At 38.4% G+C, this 21,206-nt stretch overlaps 1 protein-coding gene across 5 annotated transcripts in view; it reads right to left on the bottom strand.

The window, feature by feature from the left end:
* Positions 1–4,121: 4,121 nt before the first annotated feature.
* Positions 4,122–21,206, bottom strand: part of LOC112572526 (plexin-A2-like) — a 57,195-nt gene continuing 40,110 nt past the window's right edge. For all 5 annotated transcript variants that reach the window (XM_025252245.1, XM_025252247.1, XM_025252246.1 and 2 more), the window contains 15 exons: positions 19,299–19,450; positions 18,757–18,862; positions 18,397–18,533; positions 15,748–15,915; positions 15,449–15,542; positions 14,896–15,162; positions 12,901–13,059; positions 11,508–11,799; positions 11,246–11,365; positions 10,734–10,814; positions 9,351–9,535; positions 8,904–9,013; positions 8,464–8,626; positions 5,584–5,720; positions 4,122–5,296 (listed from right to left, as the gene is read on the bottom strand). In XM_025252245.1, coding sequence (XP_025108030.1) covers positions 5,113–5,296; positions 5,584–5,720; positions 8,464–8,626; positions 8,904–9,013; positions 9,351–9,535; positions 10,734–10,814; positions 11,246–11,365; positions 11,508–11,799; positions 12,901–13,059; positions 14,896–15,162; positions 15,449–15,542; positions 15,748–15,915; positions 18,397–18,533; positions 18,757–18,862; positions 19,299–19,450 — 2,355 coding nt within the window. In that variant the 3' untranslated portion in view covers positions 4,122–5,112. The remainder of the gene's footprint in view (positions 5,297–5,583; positions 5,721–8,463; positions 8,627–8,903; positions 9,014–9,350; positions 9,536–10,733; positions 10,815–11,245; positions 11,366–11,507; positions 11,800–12,900; positions 13,060–14,895; positions 15,163–15,448; positions 15,543–15,747; positions 15,916–18,396; positions 18,534–18,756; positions 18,863–19,298; positions 19,451–21,206) is intronic.

Genomic DNA, 21,206 nt, shown 5'->3' with positions numbered 1-21,206 from the left:
ACACTTGGCACCATCTGGTCTGATCTGTATTCTTGCATCAAAAATCTTAGTTCAAACCACCAAAACAAAGATACACCTATCTCCAAGACCGAAAAAAAAATCATAAGCATCCTACAGTTAAGACTTTGCTAGAACGGGGAGCACAGAGCCATACTTTACAACCCCTGGTACAGGTACTTTCAGCAGACATAAGACATATCCAGCACATAATAAGGACAGGCCATTTCCTTCCACTCCATCTCATCTCCCAGACCTGCCCACAGCTGATCCCTATGTGCATCGGGCATTGTGATTCATATAGAAAGCTTACATGACAGTAGGAGGAGCAAGCATGCATTGAGTCACAACTGGCAAAGCCAAAGATCTATCAATGCTTTGGTCCTGGTGCCCCACACAAAGCTGCCAGAGAGCCACGAGTCATGAACCTTAATCAGTCTGAGCCTCCATTGGTGCAGGTGGGAAGTAGGGTTTTTCCCTGTCACCTGAGGCCTAGTGATATGTTGATGCCATCTTCTGGCTTATGCTCTGGTATAGGTCCTATCTTTCTCTCCTTTAAAGTACTAATTCTTATGTCCTAAAAGGAGAGGACGCAGAGGTGGTGCGAAGCGGAGACTCAAGAAGTTTCGTCTGGACGATCGGCGCAGGTATCCACCTCTTCCTTCTATCCTGCTATCCAATGTCCAGTCGATTCGTGGCAAGATTGATGAGCTTGAGGCGTGGGTACACTGTTTAGGGATACATGTTTGTTGGCGTTTGCGGAAACATGGCTCCACGAAGGTGACGCTGATCTGGACATCTCCGGTTTCTCTGGCCCGTTTCGATCAGATAGATCTGCTACAATTACTGGCAAGGCGTGTGGCGGCGGAGTTATTATTCGTGAAAGGATGTGTACTCACGACCTTGAACTTCTCACGATTTCGCTTCGCCCATTTTATCCCTTGATTTACACATTTTTCTTTCCTTGAAATTTATTCACCCAGCACATTCAGTCATGTAAGTGAGAACACTTTTAAAAACACAAAAAGCTTCTTTTTATCAAATGCAATAAATGTTGTACGCAAGAAGTTCACAATACACAGTCTCTGTCAGTAGATTAAATACATAAAGTGTACCATACAAAGTTAGGGTAAATGCTGAAGTACATAGCTGCGAATAGCACCATCCTGTAAATGTACTCACAATAAAAACCGACAGCAACAACACAAAATGAAGATGAAATGCAGTTCTGATCCAAGGTTTCAATTACAATCTTTTTTGCACATGCCACAAAGTGTTCCCAGCTCAAATCTAAGCTGAAACAAGTATACATTCAACTTGCTGAAAGTTTTTCCCGAACTTCTAATCATTAATTATAATATTTCGTATTATTAACATGACCAGCACGAACAGATACCACTTAAGGATGTAATGGTGAAGTAAATTTCTCCCCCCCCCCCCCCCAAAACCCAAATTACGTTTAGTCCCCTGCAGCCATTTTGTTTTTAAAGTCTGTATTGTCAGAATATTTATCTACTCTTGTTACATCATGTATAGTCACTAACTGTAAACAGAGCCACCAAAAAACATACACTTTTATGTGATGCAAAATCACTAAACCTTGCATATCTTCAGAAATGTTGTATGCTGCTATTAAAGATGACATAAAAAGTAATGCATATAAGGCTCTAGACCAGTGATGCCCAACCTTTTTCGGCTTGCGGGCCATATCCATTTCGGACAGCCGTCGCGGGCCATATCCATTTCGGACAGCCGTGTTGCGGGCCACTTCACCGCAAAAATACAAAAAGGAAAAAAAAAAAAAAAAGAACAGATACCATTTTTTATTAGAAACAAGTTGTACTTACCATTAATTATGTAGTAATTAGTGGGATATTTGAAGTTGTTTACCCGAAACCAACTTCTGAAAGTCCGGCCTCATCGTAGAGACACCAAGTCGGAGCACTGAATCGAAATGTTCGTCCATCGAAAAAAAGATTGGGAAACGCCCCTACGTGGGGAGAAATACTTCTTCTTCCTTTTTTTTTTCGTTTTTTTAACGTCTTCTTTTATTACTAACATACCGATTTCTTGCACTGTGGGCAGAAGTTTCGCGGGCCGGATGGCACCGCGTCGCGGGCCGGATATGGCCCGCGGGCCGTAGGTTGTGCATCCCTGCTCTAGACAATATTCAATGTAAACATCTGCATTGCTACTGTAGTCATCAGCGATTACACATTGTTAACCACATATCAAACACAAAAAATGTGATGGTGGAAATGAAAAGGCACACACCCGTAGTCCCTGATGCTGCAGCTCCAAAACAAAAGTGCATATTAAATATTAAACAATGGCAAGAAACTGATTACTAATAATTATAATAATAACTTCATTTATTTTTAGCTTGAAAGGACAGATTATCAATAACAGAGGAAATGAAGTCACAGCCACTGCTGGACTGCTTGCAGACATGGCAGCGCAGTGATTCTACACCCGTTACCTAAAATCTACATAATAATCATTTATGGATGGAAGTCTCTATGCCAACATGTCAAGCAATAGCCCCTAAGCTCAACCACCTATCAAAATGATGCTGTCAGACAACAATCTCAGACATCAACTGTGTTCAGCCTAATTTATTTTCTTATCAGAACTGCACTTGTCTAGATCCCAAAAAGGTTGAAGAAAAAAGGCTTTAATGTGAGCCAGTTTCATTGCAATAAAGAAATATAATAGCAGATTCAACAGGCTAAAAATATTGCAGCAAACAGACAATAAGCATCACATCCAATGACAGCCTTAACTGTGAAAATGAAACCAAGACTTTTACTCACAAAATGTCGGACCATCCATTCACATATTTACAAACAGGCTGCAGGCTGTCTTTCCTACTTGCCAAGAGCAGCCAATGCTAAACACATGAAACAAAAGCAGCCCATACAGTATTCAATTTGTGATCTAGGCATAGTCAATGGAACCCCTTGGTTTGAAAACTTCAAGTTATTTATGCCTCCTTTTAAAATTTTGTTAAACCCTCAAAAATTGGAAAAGCAGCAGGTTCGAAAGAGCTCATTATTTCCAACAAAAAGATTTGTAAAGCACCAAAAGGTAAATACCAAAAAAGATCTAAAAAACAGATGACTTTGTCTGCACACAGCAGTTCATTATTATCTAAAAAAAGAAAAACAAATGGTGATGACTCCAGTGTTAAAACAAACAGTACACATAAGCATGGCAAGAAGAGAGAAGAATGTCATTTTATTAATGCTACTTGTGGTTTCTGCAAAGTGTTGGCTTTGAGTATGCGAAACACAGATTTTGGAGCAAATAAACAGCATGCAGTTATTAACTGAATAACAACCATGACAACTGCTCAAATAATTTGTCTAACATATCTTACATTTAATAAAACATTTAAACAGTCTGAACAATTGAAAAACTGAAAGCCTAAAGCTAAACTTTGAGTGAAGAACATTATTTCATTAAGCTAAATTTAAACAGCAAGATACAAAGGTGGATGTCACTGCTTTATTTATGAACCTTTAAAACAGTTAAAATGGTGGTTGGTGATAAGGTCAGAGCCACTCAAAAACCTACCCCTACCAGTGAACCATTATTATGCATGTTAAAACCTTATAAATATTATCTTTCTGCTTGACAAACACAAAACATTTAGACAAACTTTGTTAACATCCCTACAGAGAGAGCCCCCTACCACCACCCAAAAAACTCGCCCAGACTAAAGGACCTGTGGTACACAGTGATTACTTTGTTGGCAGAGTGAATAAGGGATTACAAATATATGTAATACTGTGTACAGTGTAGAGAGATCCATACAGCTCCATTAGCAAGCATGATATCAATGGAGCCTGAAAGGTCAGTGTGATGCTAAAACAGCTTCATACAATAATACAATAACTCACTTACATCAAGATGCTGTATACTTGTCCACTTGCAAGCCATCACAATCATAAATTAGCATCCCATTTAAAAAAGACAAATTTTGCAAGCATATTAATGAATGTACTTCTGACATCTTTCCAATACACAAGTGGCAGTCACCCATATCTGACACATGAAGAGCAAGATGCTTCACACACACACACACAATGAAATCTACCACTCCTGATGGCCTTTTTGCAAGATAAAACATCTACTTCTAATCCTATAGCTAGGTACAGACTGAGCAGGTGCCTACTGCTAAAGGTTATTGCTGCTATTTGCAGGGTGACTTCTTCTAAACCTAGTGTTTGGAGAATGTTTCTGCCTCTGTAGGTTACTGTCACTATCTGCAGGGCAACGTCATGAGGAGCTGTTTGAGTGCCAGTCCTGCAGTGCAAGGACTCTGCAAAAAGTGAAAGATGGTAGAGGCACGGAAGTCTTGGTGCGTACTTTTAAGTTGGCACATTTGTCACAATTTCACTCTGAATTGAGCTTTGACTTGATGTTTTAGCATTTATCCACACACATGCTTTTTCTCATTAGTAAGCAGTTATTATCTTCCTCACATTTGAAGCTATTTCATTCTTTTTGTTTGCTTTGTATAGTCCAGTTTTATTTTTGAATCGTATGTTGATGTGAACAGATCCCCAAAGTTTCATCACAACGATGTAATTAAGTGAAAAAAGTTGTAGCCTTTGGCAGCAAGTACATGTGCAATATACAGTGAAGTCAGTTACACATGAATGTTCTAGCTGGCATCCAGGTCACACCTTATGCACCACATCTCTAGCAGGTGTAAAGATGTTACTTGCTATTGGACATTGTTATGCTGACAGACAACCAATGCATTAAAATGCTGATCAATGAACCACTATCACACATCATGTTAGGAAAAGGGTTTACTGCTTGATTTAATGCTCATCTGTAGCTGTCTATCAGCACAAGCTCTAACCTTGCACACATTAACCTCATCTCCAAGGACATTTGAGTAATCCTGCCAGCATTTCAAAACTGGTGGCCGTTGGATTACTGGCAAGTACCCTGATTCTACAAGGTCTCCATTATGGAGTAAGTTTGGCTAAAATCAACTTTAGGACTAAGTCTGTCTAGTGGACGATAAATCTGAAGGTTGAGGTACAGTTTCTTCACTTCATCACATTCAGATTCTATTAGAGACTGTCAAATGCCAAGCGATCACCCTATGACCTCCAAGTACTCTGTTGAGCCACTGATATCCACAGAATTATTAAGCAGTTGACATGAAGGATCATCTTCATTCTCCTTGGGTGAGATAAGCAGCTGCAGCTGCTGGAGCAGCTGAGAAAAGTCAGGTCTGTCTTCTGGAGCTTGACTCCAGCATGCCAGCATCATCCCATATCTGCCCAACACACCAAATATGCCACTCAATTTCCAAATTTTAACACACACAAAAAATCAAAACAATTTGCTAGTAAATCTCCCAAGAGACCCAGAGCAAAAACAAAATATAGCTTTCTACAAGCTGGAACCACCCAATTCAGAATAAAACCTTGTTAGTTTTCTCCCGGTTAACAGTATGATTCACAAGGTATAATTTTCATATGTATAAAAGAAAACCCAACACACATACACCTGAATGTTCATGAAACAATGTTTTCAAACCATTCAGCCTGGTCCATTACTTACACTGCCTCTGGACTCTGTTTCGGTTTCTTCATGCGCTTGCCTTCAGTGACATGAGCCAAAATACCGGCATTGTCCACATCAGGGTAGGGCGTAATGCCCCTTGTAAACAACTCCCATAAGACAATGCCAAATGACCACTGCACAATAAGGCAAAGGCAGCACATTAAGTAAGTGTAATGCAATAATGCAATTAAGCCAAGCCAACTCTCAGACTGTAACAATACATCAAAACCAAGCAACATGTTTCTGTGCATGATGCCACAATGGAAACAAGATTTTAGTTTTCAGGCTGAAAAAGATTCTGATGCTGCAAATAATAATAAATGCACAATTTGTAAAGTGCATACTCACACTCCTAAGGAGCATGCTCTTAGTGTTTAAGAACAATAACGAAACATGGACAGCATACGAGGGACAGGAAAACAAACAAATAACTCTGAACTATAAAAGAATAAACTGGTACTAAATGAAGAATGAAATCCAATACATAAAACACAAAGAGGAACCAAATAACAAGAACAAGAGCTGAGAGTAACATGATATTGCAAAAGGAAGGGTGTGATAAAGGACTAGCATTAGGGGAAAGGTTGTTAGGAGTAATGTTTACAGAAGAGGTGTGTTTTCAGTTGCAGAATGGGTGCACTTGTGGATGCTGTGTGAGGCATCAAGATGAGAATATTAATAATTTTCTCTGTCTAGCTTCATAATTCATTCTATAATTAGAGAAGAATTCAGTAAAACCAAAGTGTTTCATTTATATTATGCTGAATAGCTGCAATCCAGTTGGTATTCATATACAACTCAATAGCTAAAGAAAACATTTTGGCTATACAATTTATTTCTATAATTAGGGAATTAATTCTATAATTATAACACTCAACTGTACTTCTAACAAAGATCGCTTGTTTTGAGTTCTGAACATATGAAAGTTAGCCTTGAGAAACCCGAAATAAAAGAGACTGTCAGAATTCACACAGGTATGTGCTGTCAGCTGCACACTTAACATTTCTCTTAGTTTAAAAGCCAAAAAGTGAAGCACTGAACATAAATGCTTATAAAACAGAGGTTGCATACAGACTTCTTAGGGGACAATTTGAAGCCATTTTCTGTCACCCACCTATGTACAGCCTTTATGCACAGTTGAAGCTGGCGTTTGAGGCACAATAGGGATCAGCCTCAAATGCAGAGAGCAAAGTCATCTACATATAATGAGGCCTCCAAACCTGTTTTGATGTTAAAAGAGTTGTTGAAAGAATGCTGCCCTGAGGGTTGCCCATTTCCTGTTCCTGATGATCAGACAGGATAGACCCTACTCAAACTTGAAAGAGGCGATGTGAAAGAAAATTCTTGATGAAGAGTGGCATACGATCCCAGAAGCCAAGGGAGTGAAGGTGCAACAGAATACCTTGCTTCCAGGTAGTGTCAGACACCTTCTCCAAGTCAAAAAACACCCCTAAAACATGTTCTTTGCTGACAAACGCATCCCTCACAAAAGTTTCAAAACAGACCAAATGGTCCAGGGTTCTGTGGCTTTTTCTGGAGCCACACTGCAGGTTGGAGAGGAGACCTTGAGACTTGAGATGCCAGGTGAGCCGGACATTCACCATTCGTTCTAAAGTTTTGCATAGACAACTAGTAAGAGCGATAGGACAGTAAGAGTTGGGATCAGAAGGATCCTTGCCAGGTTTTGGGATGGGCACAACTACCTCTCTCCACGAGGGAGGGAAACAGCTGGACACCCAAATAAAGTTAATGATGTCTAGAAGACGAAGGAGGAGAGAGACCTGTGGAAGATGAGTCAGCAGTTGATAAGAAATGGACCTGGTGCAGAGTCCTTGCACTTCTGAGGGCCCTGGTGCAGTTCAGAGAGAGAGAGAAGGGTTGATTGTACTTTTTGGAGTTATTGGAAGAAAAGTCACAGCCAAAGAATTCCAACAGACTTCAGGTGCTACAAATCTGGGGAATAGTGAGAAGAGGAGTTATGAGCAATGGTGGATGCCAAGGAATTAGCAACATCTCGTGCCTCTGTGTGGACAGAGTCTCCAACCCTCAGACGGCCTATCGAGCCAGCCTGAAACCTTGCCTTTATCTTCCTCATGGCCGACCATATCACTTAGGAAGTGGTGCAGGAGGACAATGAGGACACAAACCTCTGCTACGCAAGTTTCCTTGTCAGTTTAAAAATATACTGAGCCTGAGCTCTACTGTGTTTAAAACTTATCACATTTTCAGGAGCGGGGTGGCGGAAAGCAAGGCGCTGGGCCTTCTTCCTAGCATGCTGGGCCACCCTACACTCCTCCGTGAAAGTTAAGAAAAGTGTATTTGTAGAGATAGATTTCCTGTCCTTCTTCAGGATGATTCTCTGCACCAATGTGACTCCCTTATGACAATCATCTACAACTACATATTCTTATTTACTTTGTTTTCCTGCTATCTTTATCACGTGGGAGGATGTTCTGGGAGAATCCCTACAATTATCACTAATGTAGTCTATGCAAGCAATTTGCAAAATGTTTTATACTAACACAGTTAATTCCCTCTTCTCATTTTTCAGGAACATATTTAAAATACCTGCGAGCCCATATCAATCCTGCTGAGCTTTGCACTAAAATGTGTATATTAAGGAAATGAAATGCTGCAACTGTCATGATGACACTCTTATATGTGAGTCAGTGCTGCAATGTTCATCATTTCAGCAAAAATGATGACACGAAAACAGATGCTTGTATAAATGACCAATGGAAAGTCAGATGTATAAGAAATGTTGATGTAAGCTCACAGTAACAGCTGGCTCACATGTACAAAAAACACATTAGTGGAAGTTGTTGTAAGAAACAGGTCAATGGTGGCTTGCATGCATAAAAATTATCCATCACTTACAATATCAGACTTGGAGGAGAACTGAAAATTGATGACTGATTCTGGGGCCATCCACCTGAGTAGACCCTGTGCACATCCATCTTCAGAAACATAGTGCTGCTGTGGGAAGAGGGTCCCAGTTACACCGTAGTCTGTTAGACGAACACATCTCTCCTCCGTCACTCTGAAAATCCACACCACCCCTGCCTTCAGCTTCCACTGCTTGTGAAAAGTTTTGTGCAACTATCTGCTTCTAGCTACTGCTAAGCTGCAATGTATCTGATTTCTCAGATTCAGCTAGATGTCTGCTTCTAATAAGGCTCTGCTGTTAGTCTCAAAAGCTTTAGTATCTCAATGTATGAAGATGAAAGAAGAGAAAAGTGATAATCATAAACAACATTCAGGTACTCAATAGATTTTATAATATTACAAGTATTAAGCACTTGTAAAATTCATCATACATGCAGTTTCTTGCAGCCAAGTTCCTGTGCACAACCTTCACTTCCTGCAGGTATGCCATGCCATCAGCAATCTGACTAGCTAAGCCAACCAGGTCAGCTACAGTCAGCATCTGTGCAAAGAAATAATAATTATTGTATTTTCTTAAAAGCAAAAATATGATTGTCAGCTAAGTCTTCATCTTGATCTTAATGCGGCGACCAGCTTGTGCACACCAATTAGTAAATGCTGAGTCACCACTGCAAAGCTTCAAGGCATAGGGAAAGATTTACTTACGTTAAAATCCAATAGCATGACCATTCTGCAGGATGTCTATTCCAGGCCAATCTTTTTTGGCAACTGAGCTACTTAGGGCTAAATACTTATACACTGGTCTGTAAGTTCTCTAGTTTGACCGACACTGTGTCAGTGTGGGTACTTAATGAGTGTCCATCCATCACCATGCGCACCTTGGATGGCTCTCGTATATAACTCTTGAGATCTTCAGTAGCCATGAAAGGTGACACAACCATGGGGTCATCACTAGCAGTGATACACACACCAACCACGGGCAGAAGATGGGGGTGCTGTAGATCCTTCAGCAGTGCTGTCTCCTGCAGAAAGTTTTGTATAGCCTCTACTTCGCTGACTTTTGCTGCAACATAATCCATAATCAGAAAGTAATTTAAACATCTTTATGCACCATACAGCATACTCACCATAAATGATAAACAATGAGAAGTTATATCTGTTCCAAAAGTGAACTAAACATGTTCTTGTAAAACATTAACTATCATGGGTAAAGTAAATTCTCTTTGAAACTTACTTTTGTTTCAAAGTTATCGCTACTCTTGATCCACACAATTTTTTTCTTTTGGACTGCCAGCCCCTTTGCTCACTGATGGTGCCATAAATCTAATATCTAATATTTTCAATGTAAACGAGACTGAATCCATCAGCAGTCATTTAATTCATCAAACCCAACAGTACTCATAATGATGGAAAAAAATGAGAGAGTATTTCTGTCTCAAACAAAGAGAACTTATTTAAGCCATTTTGCTTCACTTCTTCATTGACCTTATGGCAAAACAACACATAATGAACACCAGAAGAGACGAGTACATGAGATGAAAAGCCCAGTTAAACATGCTTGCTACTGCCCTTAACTGAAGTTTTTTGGCACAGCATGGAAAGGGAGGGGGGAAAGCAACAGTCAAATCCCAAGCTCCTTGTACCCATACAGACATTCCACGCCTAATGACAGTGGGGGAGAGAGGACTGATGTTTTATGCTGTCACCAACTAAGGCAATGCAGCTAGCCCTGTAAATAGATGCCACATGCAAAGAAAGAACAGCGTGCCTAAGACGTCAGCTGAACCCAGGACAGCCAACCTCCACTGTATTTGAGACAGGCGCTAACCATTGCGCCACCGGACTGCCAACAGAGAAAGGGGACAGTTCGGATTTGATGTCAAGTTCTGACACCCCAGCAAGGTCAGGGCAATGAAGAGTTGAGGGATCGATGAGGAGTTATGAGCCCATTGACAAACTGTTTTCCATCCCATTGGCAACAGTGCTTTTATCACATCCCACAGAACAAAAGAGTCTGCAGGGCACACCAGAGCTGATATCTACATTGGTGAGAAGGTCTGTGGTGACTACTGGGAAGTTCAAAGTCTATTGCTGATAATGTCGAGAACCCAAGGATCTATGATGAGATGATGCCAAGTCTGAAGATGAATGTGTGATTCCCCAACCTCCTTTGGCAGAGGCACATAGGTCTCATCAAAAAGTGAGACATGCAGAAAAACCCAATTTTACTATTATAAAGTACTGGGCACAAATGTCTGTACCTTGGAGTGTCTTTACAGCAACCTGAGATGATTTGTCATCTCCACGCTGTAGTTGTGCTTTGTATACTGCCCCAAAGTGGCCTGAAACATAAAGATATGCATATGTGCATTCATAAGTGCATATACATAAGCAGATTACCAAATTAAGTTGAAAACTCAAACATAATTAAATGTTGATCTTGTACAGCCACCCACTGACATGCAAGTCACCAGCAGTATGTGATGTTGATTATTATTACTGCCAAATTATGTTACCTCAAATAAATGAAATCTTGCTTAAGATCACAGCTATCAAATATAAAAGGTAATGTCATTTTTTTGTCCTTTTAAGACTCTAATAATGACAGATAGAAATGTTGATAGCTAGTGTTTACAGATGCGGCCCTATGCTCCACTGGGGGTGAATAGGAACAAGAAGAAGTGTTTACAGATAAACATGTTAGGATCTGGTGCAGTCTGCACAAAGCACATAAATTCCTTAAAAAAACTTAGCGTTTACTAAGATTTCTCACCTTTTCCAATTAACTCGCCCATATCCAATTTGCTTCGAGGTATTAACATTGTTGTAATACTGTGACGGAGAGCTGTGTCATCAAACCGCCCTAGCAAATCAGCAATGTAAGGTCCAGAATCTGCAAATAGCAAGACTTTTCAAATAACATGAAATACTTAAAGAAATGGCAAACAAATATTTATTAAGTTCACATTTTTACAAACATTCACTGTCACACAAAAGTGACAGCAGCATTGAGAGTAATATAGTTAAAAGCTGACCTCGCTCATCACACAGCTGACCATTCATGTCGGCAGTGACAGCAACATGGTTTAAGCCAATTTCTTCTTCTTCCTTTTGACCTTGGTAGTCTTGCAAAACGTCTGGGATGTAGTCTGTAGCTGGCTTGTGCTTGCGGTGGCGGCGTAACACACAAACTGTCAGTAAGATTATGATGGCCAGGATGGGAAGAACTACACCTAGAATAACACCTAGTGCCATAGGTTTATCTGCTCCAGATGCCTCATAATAGCGCAGAAAGCCCACAGTCCGTACCAAGTTCCCAATGCGCACCTGGCATTACGAACAAAATAATAAGCTTAATTTAAATTCAAAATATTTTATCCTTCTCTTTCTTTAATATGGATGGTGGTGGTTTTGAATCAAAATATATGTGAAGAAATGAAAATTCAAAGAACACATATACTTCTACTTAAACCAGCTCATTACAGAAGAAACAGGAAAACAAGTAAGAGAAAACTATGTTTTACATAAGGAATTGTAACATCCAATATCAAAGATATAGTTTTGCAGATTACAAAGGCAAAAGCCTAATTTTTGTGAAATCTGTGTAGCAACACAAGCAAATGTTGCCTAAGTTAAATTAGCAATCCTTAAAATTGTTGCTTTTTGTTTCTCCACCAGTATTTATGTTCTGATAAGTGAAGGTAACCAAGCAATAGCTCCTCATGATATAACATTAGCTACTGGCATGGAGTAAAACTTTAACAACCAAAGAAAAGGCTAATGCAATGTCAAGACCTTGTAAGAACTTTGTAAGGACCTTCTACACAATTTTAAGGACCTAAACAATAGTGTTAATCCTTCATAGTTTCAAATGTTAAAATATTAGCATGGATAAGTCTTGAAAGAAAGAATCCATCCTGATAAAAATATATACAGTAGTAGTAATAATAACTTACTTGATAGAACAGAAAAGCAGCTTTGTAAAAATGTTATCTGACACCATAATACAATCTGACCCCCCATATCCCACATCAACAAAATCATCCCCATTCTGTAAATTGCGTACTGCAAAAATGAATCTATGTTAAAATTTTGTTCATGTAAAGACTTGCAAGGGCTTTGGATCTGAATAAATAAATATAAAGGCTGGTAAGCCCTTGGGAAAAAAATCTAAATGTAAGGTCCTTACGATTCCCTGTAAGCACTCTTCTGATTACACAAACTTGTTGCAGCTGTACTAACACAACATTCTGTAGGTTAAAATGTTCACTATTTACACAGAAATTTATGCAAAAAAAAAAACAAAACAAACAAACAAAAAAAACAACAACCTACAAGCCAGAACAAATGTTTTCCATCTGGTATCTCAAAATTTTAGTTTTCCTTTAAAGAGTAGCATATGGTTTTGGGCATTTAAGACTAAATTACCTGTACTTGGGCCTTTCCACTGAGGTCAGTACCATCTGGAGCCTTAGAAGGTGGCTCACAGGTAATTACGGTATCTGTTGCAGCAACATTTAAACAAGGTTCCTTTCCAACATATACGAACACACTGGCCATAAGATTGTTGATTATACGGAACTGGCCCTGCACATAAAAGCAAATTTTCAAACACATGGATGCATGCACACACTCACATTTCACGTGTGCACGATGAAGGCTCCCCAGCAGAACCTTTCTATTAAGACTAGCTATGTTTTGCTGGGATGTAGTCTTAACAGAGATGACCTTTGTATTGTGAAATATATGTCTATAGAAATTTTTGCGTCATGTCTAAGAGGGGATCACAGTAAAAAGAAAAACGTGAGGTTTCATTGTAGAAACTAAACACAATCTAACACACACCTCTGTGAATATTAACTTAACTGCTTTCCTTTCTTTTCATATACACATGTCCATCTATCTCTTGACAAATACCAACTAACAAGTGGTCATGCTAGTGATTATGCTGGTCTGTTGGTGCTAGTCACCAGGAAGAACAACTGGATAGATAGGGTAGCTGACAAAACTCACTGCTTAGGCCTGTCTTCAGTAGTGGTGAGCCAATCTTGCATAAAACAACCAGTTTGCTATTTCCCATGTGCCAACCAGTTCTTTCTTTGACTACCACAGCCCTGACTACCCCACTCCAAGGCACTTTTTAAGGTTGGACTTTGATGATATGCTGGGTCACATGATAAGCCAGACAAGTCTGCACCCATTCACAGTTGTGAGATGGGGCTCCTGGTGCCCTACAAGGGTTGCAACTATACTACCCTAGAAAGTTATTGATTTTGTGCTTCCTGTAAAAGATAAGCAGCAGCCTCCTCAGGTACTTGGTTCTGAATGGCTGTATTCTCTTCAAATTACCAAGAAGTGTCCACATCTCGTGCATATACCAGGATGGGAAATACAATGGATTTGAAACAGTTATGTACTCGGCAATAAAGGGGAAGGTGTTGCTTCCTGTCCAGCCAGGTTATTGTTGCGGCTGCTGTAGCAACCCTGATGCAAATATCTGCCATCTTAGGAAAGTGTGAGTTTAAAGTACTTAAAGCTGTTAACCTCTTTGAGCTCCTGCTCTGTTCACATAACTCTCTGCTGTTAACCATGACTTTGCTTTTGCCAGTGCTGGTCTCATTACATATGCAGTTTGTCAGTCTGTTGGTGTGATCTTGTAGTTTCCTGTAGGTGCCTATATCAGATCGAAGCAAAGGTTGCATATGGATCTCCCATCAATAAAAGTGTGATGGTTGTGAAGGGTTTTTTTTTTTTTTGCATGGTGTTCTCAAACAGATGTTGAACAGTACAGGTGACTGGAGGTACCCGTGACGGAAGTCCATTGTAGGTTGAAAGAAAACTCCCATTCATTAATGAACTTGTTAATGAGTTCACTGAGCTCTTGTACAAGATATTTTCATACCCAGACTGTCAAATACCTTTTTAAAGTTGATGAATTTGTGGAAGAGATCATGCTAGTGTTATTGATGTTTTTCAGCTGAGATATAGACCATCATCAGTGACTGAAATTGCTCTTGTTCCATTACGCCTTTTGACTTGGACTGCTTGATTGTTTAGATAATGGAGAATTTTGTTATGCTGTTATCATCTTAGTGTGTTTTATTTTTCTGTAAATCACTGTGAGCAATAATGGCACTCTGTAAGTATTCTTCAATATTATTGTTTGACATTAACATTTTTGCAGTGTATCTAATACCAATATTTTGTATCCATTAAATAAAAGCCTTTTGCTAAATGGTCTCCATCAGTCTGCACACCAGGTGAATCATTAGCTAAGCCTGCACTTCTGAAAACTGACCTGAAAGACTTGTTTGCTCATGTTATCAAGTCTGAAGGGAGGAAAGTCACCTTATCATGACATAGATGCTTGTGTAGCAGGTATTCTCACAATCACACGCAACCTAAGTTACATCTGCCAGCTACCTTGACAACCAGGTGATTCTTGTCTCTGTGCTGCTTGGTCTGCTCCTGTTCTGAAAATGGGATAATGTCAGGATCAGGGTAGAGAAGCAGTGGAGGAAATGTTGGCTGGTGGGAGATGTTTCTGAATGTTGTTACACCATCCAAACTGAAGCCATAGTGTACCTCCAGAGGACTGGTTTCTGTCACATTAGCACCTGCTGCTGTTACAGTGTTGAGCATCTCTGGCACCTCACACTCTAATCCATATGGCTCTGGTGCTACACATTTCTATACAAAACAAAAGTCATAATATGACGGCATGGGTGAATCTTCATGAAGGTATATATATATTTATTAATATAAGAAGCACTGACATGTTATAGGTGATGATGCTCAGTAATGTTATCTTATCTGAATTCATTAACAGACAGGTGGACACAAGCCATCCCACTCAGGATCCCATCATCAATACCTTTATAAACCTCACCTACTTATTGATGTAATCTCATAATCTGTGGCACTTCAAGTTTTATATTTATTCAGCTTGTAAAGAAGTCTATGGGGATGTACTTACAGAGGTAAAAAATTTGCCACCATATGTCACAAAGAACTTGGGATTTTGTATCAGGTTCAGTTCCTTGCCCATTACTCTGATTAATGTTCCACCACTGAAACAGTATAAGCAAGATCAGAGAAAACTTGTATGACATTCAGTTCCACACACTTAAAGACCTTTTTTTCCTCCAATTAACATATGTCCTCTCCCAGAATGGTCACACAAAGGGGAAAAAAGTCAGAATTAGAGATGGACAATGGTGCAATTATGATTCAGTTAAAAAAAAATGTTATATACCCGAGTATACTTGTACATACCTGAGTATACTTTTCATGGGCTCAATCCTGAAGATAACAGGATCGGCGGCATAAGTGAATTTCTGCGGAGCAGATTTTTTGCTCCCACCAAAATTGACTTCCACTGTCACATTACTTTCTGTTCCAGTCTGCTTTGGTGTCACACACTCCACCACAGTCCGATTTCGTCTGCATCATAGTTTTTGGTGTAATTGCAGAATCACAAATTACTTTTTCACTGTTGTTACAAGGTTACAACATTTAACTTTCTAAAGTTTTATAAAATTAAAATCTTTGCTCTTACTTCACTTTTTCTTTAAAGACTTTAGAATATACTTCTATAATTAGTGACCAATATGAGAATGAAATGAATGGCCTTAATAAAAAAAAAGAAAAGAAAAGAAAATGTCTGACTATACAAGTCCTTCAAAGAACTCCCCTATTTGTTAGTAAGACAAGAAAGATTAATATTCAAGATTTTGCATGTTAACATCCTCAATGGACTGTTATTCATACCTCATTAATACCTCATTTTTCATTTTATCTCAGCAAAACACTACCAAAAATTAGAGTATGGTTGTGGCTCAGCATCACAATAAATTTGCTACAATGTTTTTTAATAGTCTTCTCTGATCAGTAAGCTCTAGTTCTTTTTGTGAGTTCATGGCAGTTTAACTCTTGATTAATATTAAGTTCCAACTTTATCAATACCATGTCAATTTGATACCTCAAAAGGATTTTTATGCAAGTGTTCTGGCAAAAAGACCAGTTGCATACAACCCTTCTTTGCAAAAGCCAATTTTTTGGGCCTGTTTCACTTGCCCTCCCCCCATACACACACCATTTGGAACTTCATAAAAAGGACTGTTACGATTGACAGTTTGTACTGTATTAAAACTTGTTTTGCAAAAGTTCTGTGTTGAAAAAAATTAAGTACATTTTAAAACAGATTGCTTCTGACTAGCTGCTTTTACCTCTGTTACAATTTTCTGTAGAAATCATGTAAAATAAGTATATTTTGAAAAAGATTGCTTGTTCTATGGGTCACCTGTCATTTCGACCCAAACCATATTACTCCAATTGTAGCTACCATATCATTTCAACACTGTAAGTTGAATCCATCCTGGTCCAAAAGACAGTCAATAACATCATCAAATATTATCAACAGAGTTTGTGAACAAGTTCAGCCATTATCTTTACTAAACAAAAATGGCTGTTTGGAAATACACATTCAAAGAACAAACCACCCAATGGTACATAATGCAATTTTCTTTTAAATTTTAAAAATAAAATTGAAAAATGCCTTTGTCCTTATTTTTTCAGTCTGGAGATTTGTATTAAATGTATCAGTTAACATAAAATGGGTGTTATTCCTCAGGCATTCATTTAGCCTGGACCTTGTCGTTCTGACTTTCTGTGACGGATGATGTTTGACATAGGATGTAGGGTCATGATGGAGTGGATTCAACTGAGGCAGGAGATTGATATAGCTGGGGCAAAATGGTTTTTGGTTAAAGTGATCAGCACTCATTCCTTGTTGTCTCTTTGCCAGCACACATCAGTTGATTACGCTTTATTATCAACCTTTTCCAGAAATCGCTTGTCTATTAAAAAAAGTTCTCGTTACCAACTGTTTTGTGTTTCACCTTCAGTTTTTGCAGAAATCAAATTTAAAAATACAAAAAGTGCATTAAGAAAGCATCTTTGTCTACCTATGAACATGTATTAATTGATTGCTCTTACCTGGAAAATAAGTTTTCCTATAAATCTTCAGTCAAGCTTCACAATGGTAGACTAAGCATGACCAAGAATGACAAAAAGGCATTATATGGTTTCTAAGAGCACTTTTTCAATAAAAGAACTTGATTTTATAGGCATTAGAAGTCATGGTTTGAGGAATGAAAACAGATCTCTCTGCTGTAGCTTCTCTCAGTTATGACCTGATTTTGGTGGATTTTAGCAAATCTTAATAGGGAGTTTTTACTATCAAAGATCTCTCGCCTATTGCAGGGGTTAGGTTTCAGAGAACCTCATGACAGAGGCGTTATGTTTGAATTAACATTTTTTATATACTGTTTTAAATTTTTTTTTAGGCAAAAATAATTATAATAATAAATACCAAGAATATTCTTATACCAAGAATCGTTCCAAGAATAATAAATATAAATACCTATATACCGCAAAATCCTGCGATATAATGAAAACTTTGCAATACAGAATTAGATTTAAAAAAAAAAAAAAGCGATACAGTGAAGCTGCTTTAAGGAAACCACGATATAGCGAGGGGCGACTATTTGAAAAGCAACAGCTGAAGTGTCTGTGGTTATACTTTAATTTACAAAGGTAATCAAAAGTCATACATCCACTTAGCAGAAGCTCCTTTATTATTATTATTTAGCGAAATCTACTAAAGCAAATAATCACTCATGCATTTCAGAAACATTTTTCTACTCCATTTCATAACTGAAAGTCAGGTGGGTGCCAAAGTCTATGCTAGGTGTACATAAGAAATTAATGCTTTGGTATGTCAAAATCTTTACTCTTTTGCGTAATTATTTGACAGTTATACTATTCACTGCACTTTCTATACTATTTTATATCACAGTCTTGAAAATCATTTGATACCAGTGTCTCTCAGATCTTGAAAACAGGAAAGGAAGAGAGACTTACTTGAGCACTTGGCATAACCCGCCATCTATCATAACAGTCACGTCACTGCCTGCATCCATGTCTTCTCCTTTGATGCAGATAGTTGTGCCTCCTGACCTTGGTCCTACTTTGGGTGTGATGTCCACCAATTCTGGATCCTTTATATAAAGACAAGAAGAATATCAGGCATATCAGGAATAAAGTGTAGTCAGAACAAAACCCATACCTTCTGTCACTACAGCAAAATAATAATAAATTTTGTTTGGTTGCTTTCATGTAAATGTAACCACTGTAAAGTTAAAGAATGCACTGGTTTTAATAAGGTAATGTGAAACATATTTAAAGATAGTATTTGATATCATGAAGAACAAATGGACATACAACAAAGGAGAAGGGTGAATCTGATTCAGCTTTGTACTGGTTGTTAACAACCACAGTGATAGTACCATTTACTGCTTTGTCCGTCATTTCTGTCTCACAGACAAACCTGCAATATTAAACATAGTGATATTTACTGCCACTTATTCTCTCTTATTTACCGATAGTAGACTGATCGTAAGCAGCAATTTTAAGCCAGTTGCCTGTTAGTTCTTAATGTTGAGTTAGTATCACAGGATACATCATGACAAGAAATAATCATATTCCCTACACAAATAGGTTAAAAAGGTAAACCATAAGCTTAACTCTTTGAGGACCAAGGGACATATTTGTCCCATACTTTTAAATGGACTTCAAATGAGATTGAATATGGAAAAAGACAGATTTTGGCTCCTTGGCATGAATGGCATGTTAATAAAAAAACAGTATAATATGCAGGATTTTCAGGGTGAGCTTTTGTGACAAAGGAAAGAGTGAGTTTCAGTTGTGCCAGATCCTGTCTGTATCATGACTTTCTGTGCTGGTTTTTGTTCCAAGAAACTTACCCAGATGAGGGTTCATAGTGGTCAGGTTTGACCTCACAGTTGACACCAGCAACAGTGATGCCCCCCGCAATGTCTGCATAGGTTTTACCAAGGTTGAGACCTGTCACAGACATGCTTGTTCGGCCCTTGACTGGCCCAGTAGTAGGGCTAAACTGTAGAATACAAAGAAAGCATATTACAAATTAAATCTTTATACCAGTATGGTAGTCTTGAACTTTTCAACTATCCTTGTCAACAGCTGTTGGCAACATCATACCATTTTATTGTATAAACATGCTGACCAATTTTTACCTGTGGTTAGGAAGTAGACAGGGTTCCCAGGGATCAGGGATGGTGCCAAGTAAGGACTTTATAAGGACCTTATAAGGACCTTTCATGCATTCGTAAGGACCTAAGTGACAGTCATCAATGTTTAAGTTTTTCTCTTGTGTGGTCGGAAAGATGCATTATTTATGAATCTGTGGTCTTCTCTGTGTTCTCAAATACATGTATTTCTAGTAATAAATAATCAAAGAGTTAATTTTGATGCCTGTCTGCCATATTTAGATTAGATAACTTAAAAAGTGTCCTTAGCGCGCTGATAACATACACCATTAATGTTCCAAGTTTTCTAGAAATCTAAGTAATAATAATTACAAAACCTGAAAGCCATTCTTTGGTGTAATACAAAAGTCAGTTCATGTCTCTCTCTCGCACACACACTCTAACGGGAAGAGAGAGAGAAATAGAGCTATGCACAGTAGTAATAGAAGATCAAGGTTCAAGAAAGAGTAAGTTTCTAAAGACCTTTTGAAAAAAGAGTGTTTTTTGCGAATATGGAAGGGCAACTAGTGTTGTACAGATGTGTAGACCAAACATTTTCTTGTGACTACAAGGAATGCCAAGGCTTGGAGGATCAGATGAGGAATGAAAAGAGTGTGATCCTAATGCTAAACCAAAGATGGAATGAGTCGAAACTGTCAAGCATTACAGCCCATTTATTTTTGTTAACCTTGAGATATTATTTAAGCATTCTTATTATACATACATGTAACACATGCAAACATATACTTATACATAAACAGCATGATATACTAATACACATAAGATTAAGATTACAAAATGACAAAGCAATCCATCTACTATAAGCAAAAGTTTCATTGATGAAGTTCAATTCTTTGTCACCCCTACAGTTTTACCAATAGTAAACAATACAATTTCTTACATAACCTAATTTCCTCTAAATAGTTCTGTTGTTTTTTTTTAACATATTCCATTGCATACATGTACAGAATTGTGCAGCTTATTTAAAACTGAAATAAACATTAATTCTGAATGTCACAATTCAACACCTTTTTAATTTCTTCCTGTAATCTATCAATGTCTGATGAATCTTTGTTATCTCCCTTCTTCTTGTCTTTGGCTAACAAACGCATGTTGTTAGATCTTTTAATAAGTGAAAAACTTTTTGCTCTTCAGCCTGGAAACTATGTCTGTCAGCCAGTTCCAGCAGGTGTCTTCGGCACTGGTGGTCTTTAGCCTTTTTGCGAGTATTACCAGCTCATCTCCTAATCTCTTTCTGTGGACCTGCTTTTCTTCTGTTTCCTTCTGCTGCTTCTGCTCAGAGAGTAACGTTCATACCTGCCATAGGCACTAGAAGCGGATATCATCAGTGGTTTGGAAGATCTCAACATTTCCACCCCTCCCACACTGTGAATATGATCAAGAATTACTCTGTGTGCTTTTAGTGCAGTCTGGCTAAGATTGTCAGCTACTGTTCTTTGTTGAATGAAATCCTCTTTCCACTGTAGCTTGACCATGAGAGAGTAAGAGTAACTGTCTGACAACAGACCACAACACCTGAAACTCTGCTTTTCCAGCAAGGGCATCATAAAACCAACTATCCAGTCTTTGTGTCATAGGTCAAAA

Source organism: Pomacea canaliculata, linkage group LG9 (genome assembly GCF_003073045.1).
Source record: "Pomacea canaliculata isolate SZHN2017 linkage group LG9, ASM307304v1, whole genome shotgun sequence".
NCBI lineage: Eukaryota > Metazoa > Mollusca > Gastropoda > Architaenioglossa > Ampullariidae > Pomacea > Pomacea canaliculata.
Note: the sequence above shows the minus strand (reverse complement) of the source record. Positions and strands in the feature narration are given on the sequence as shown.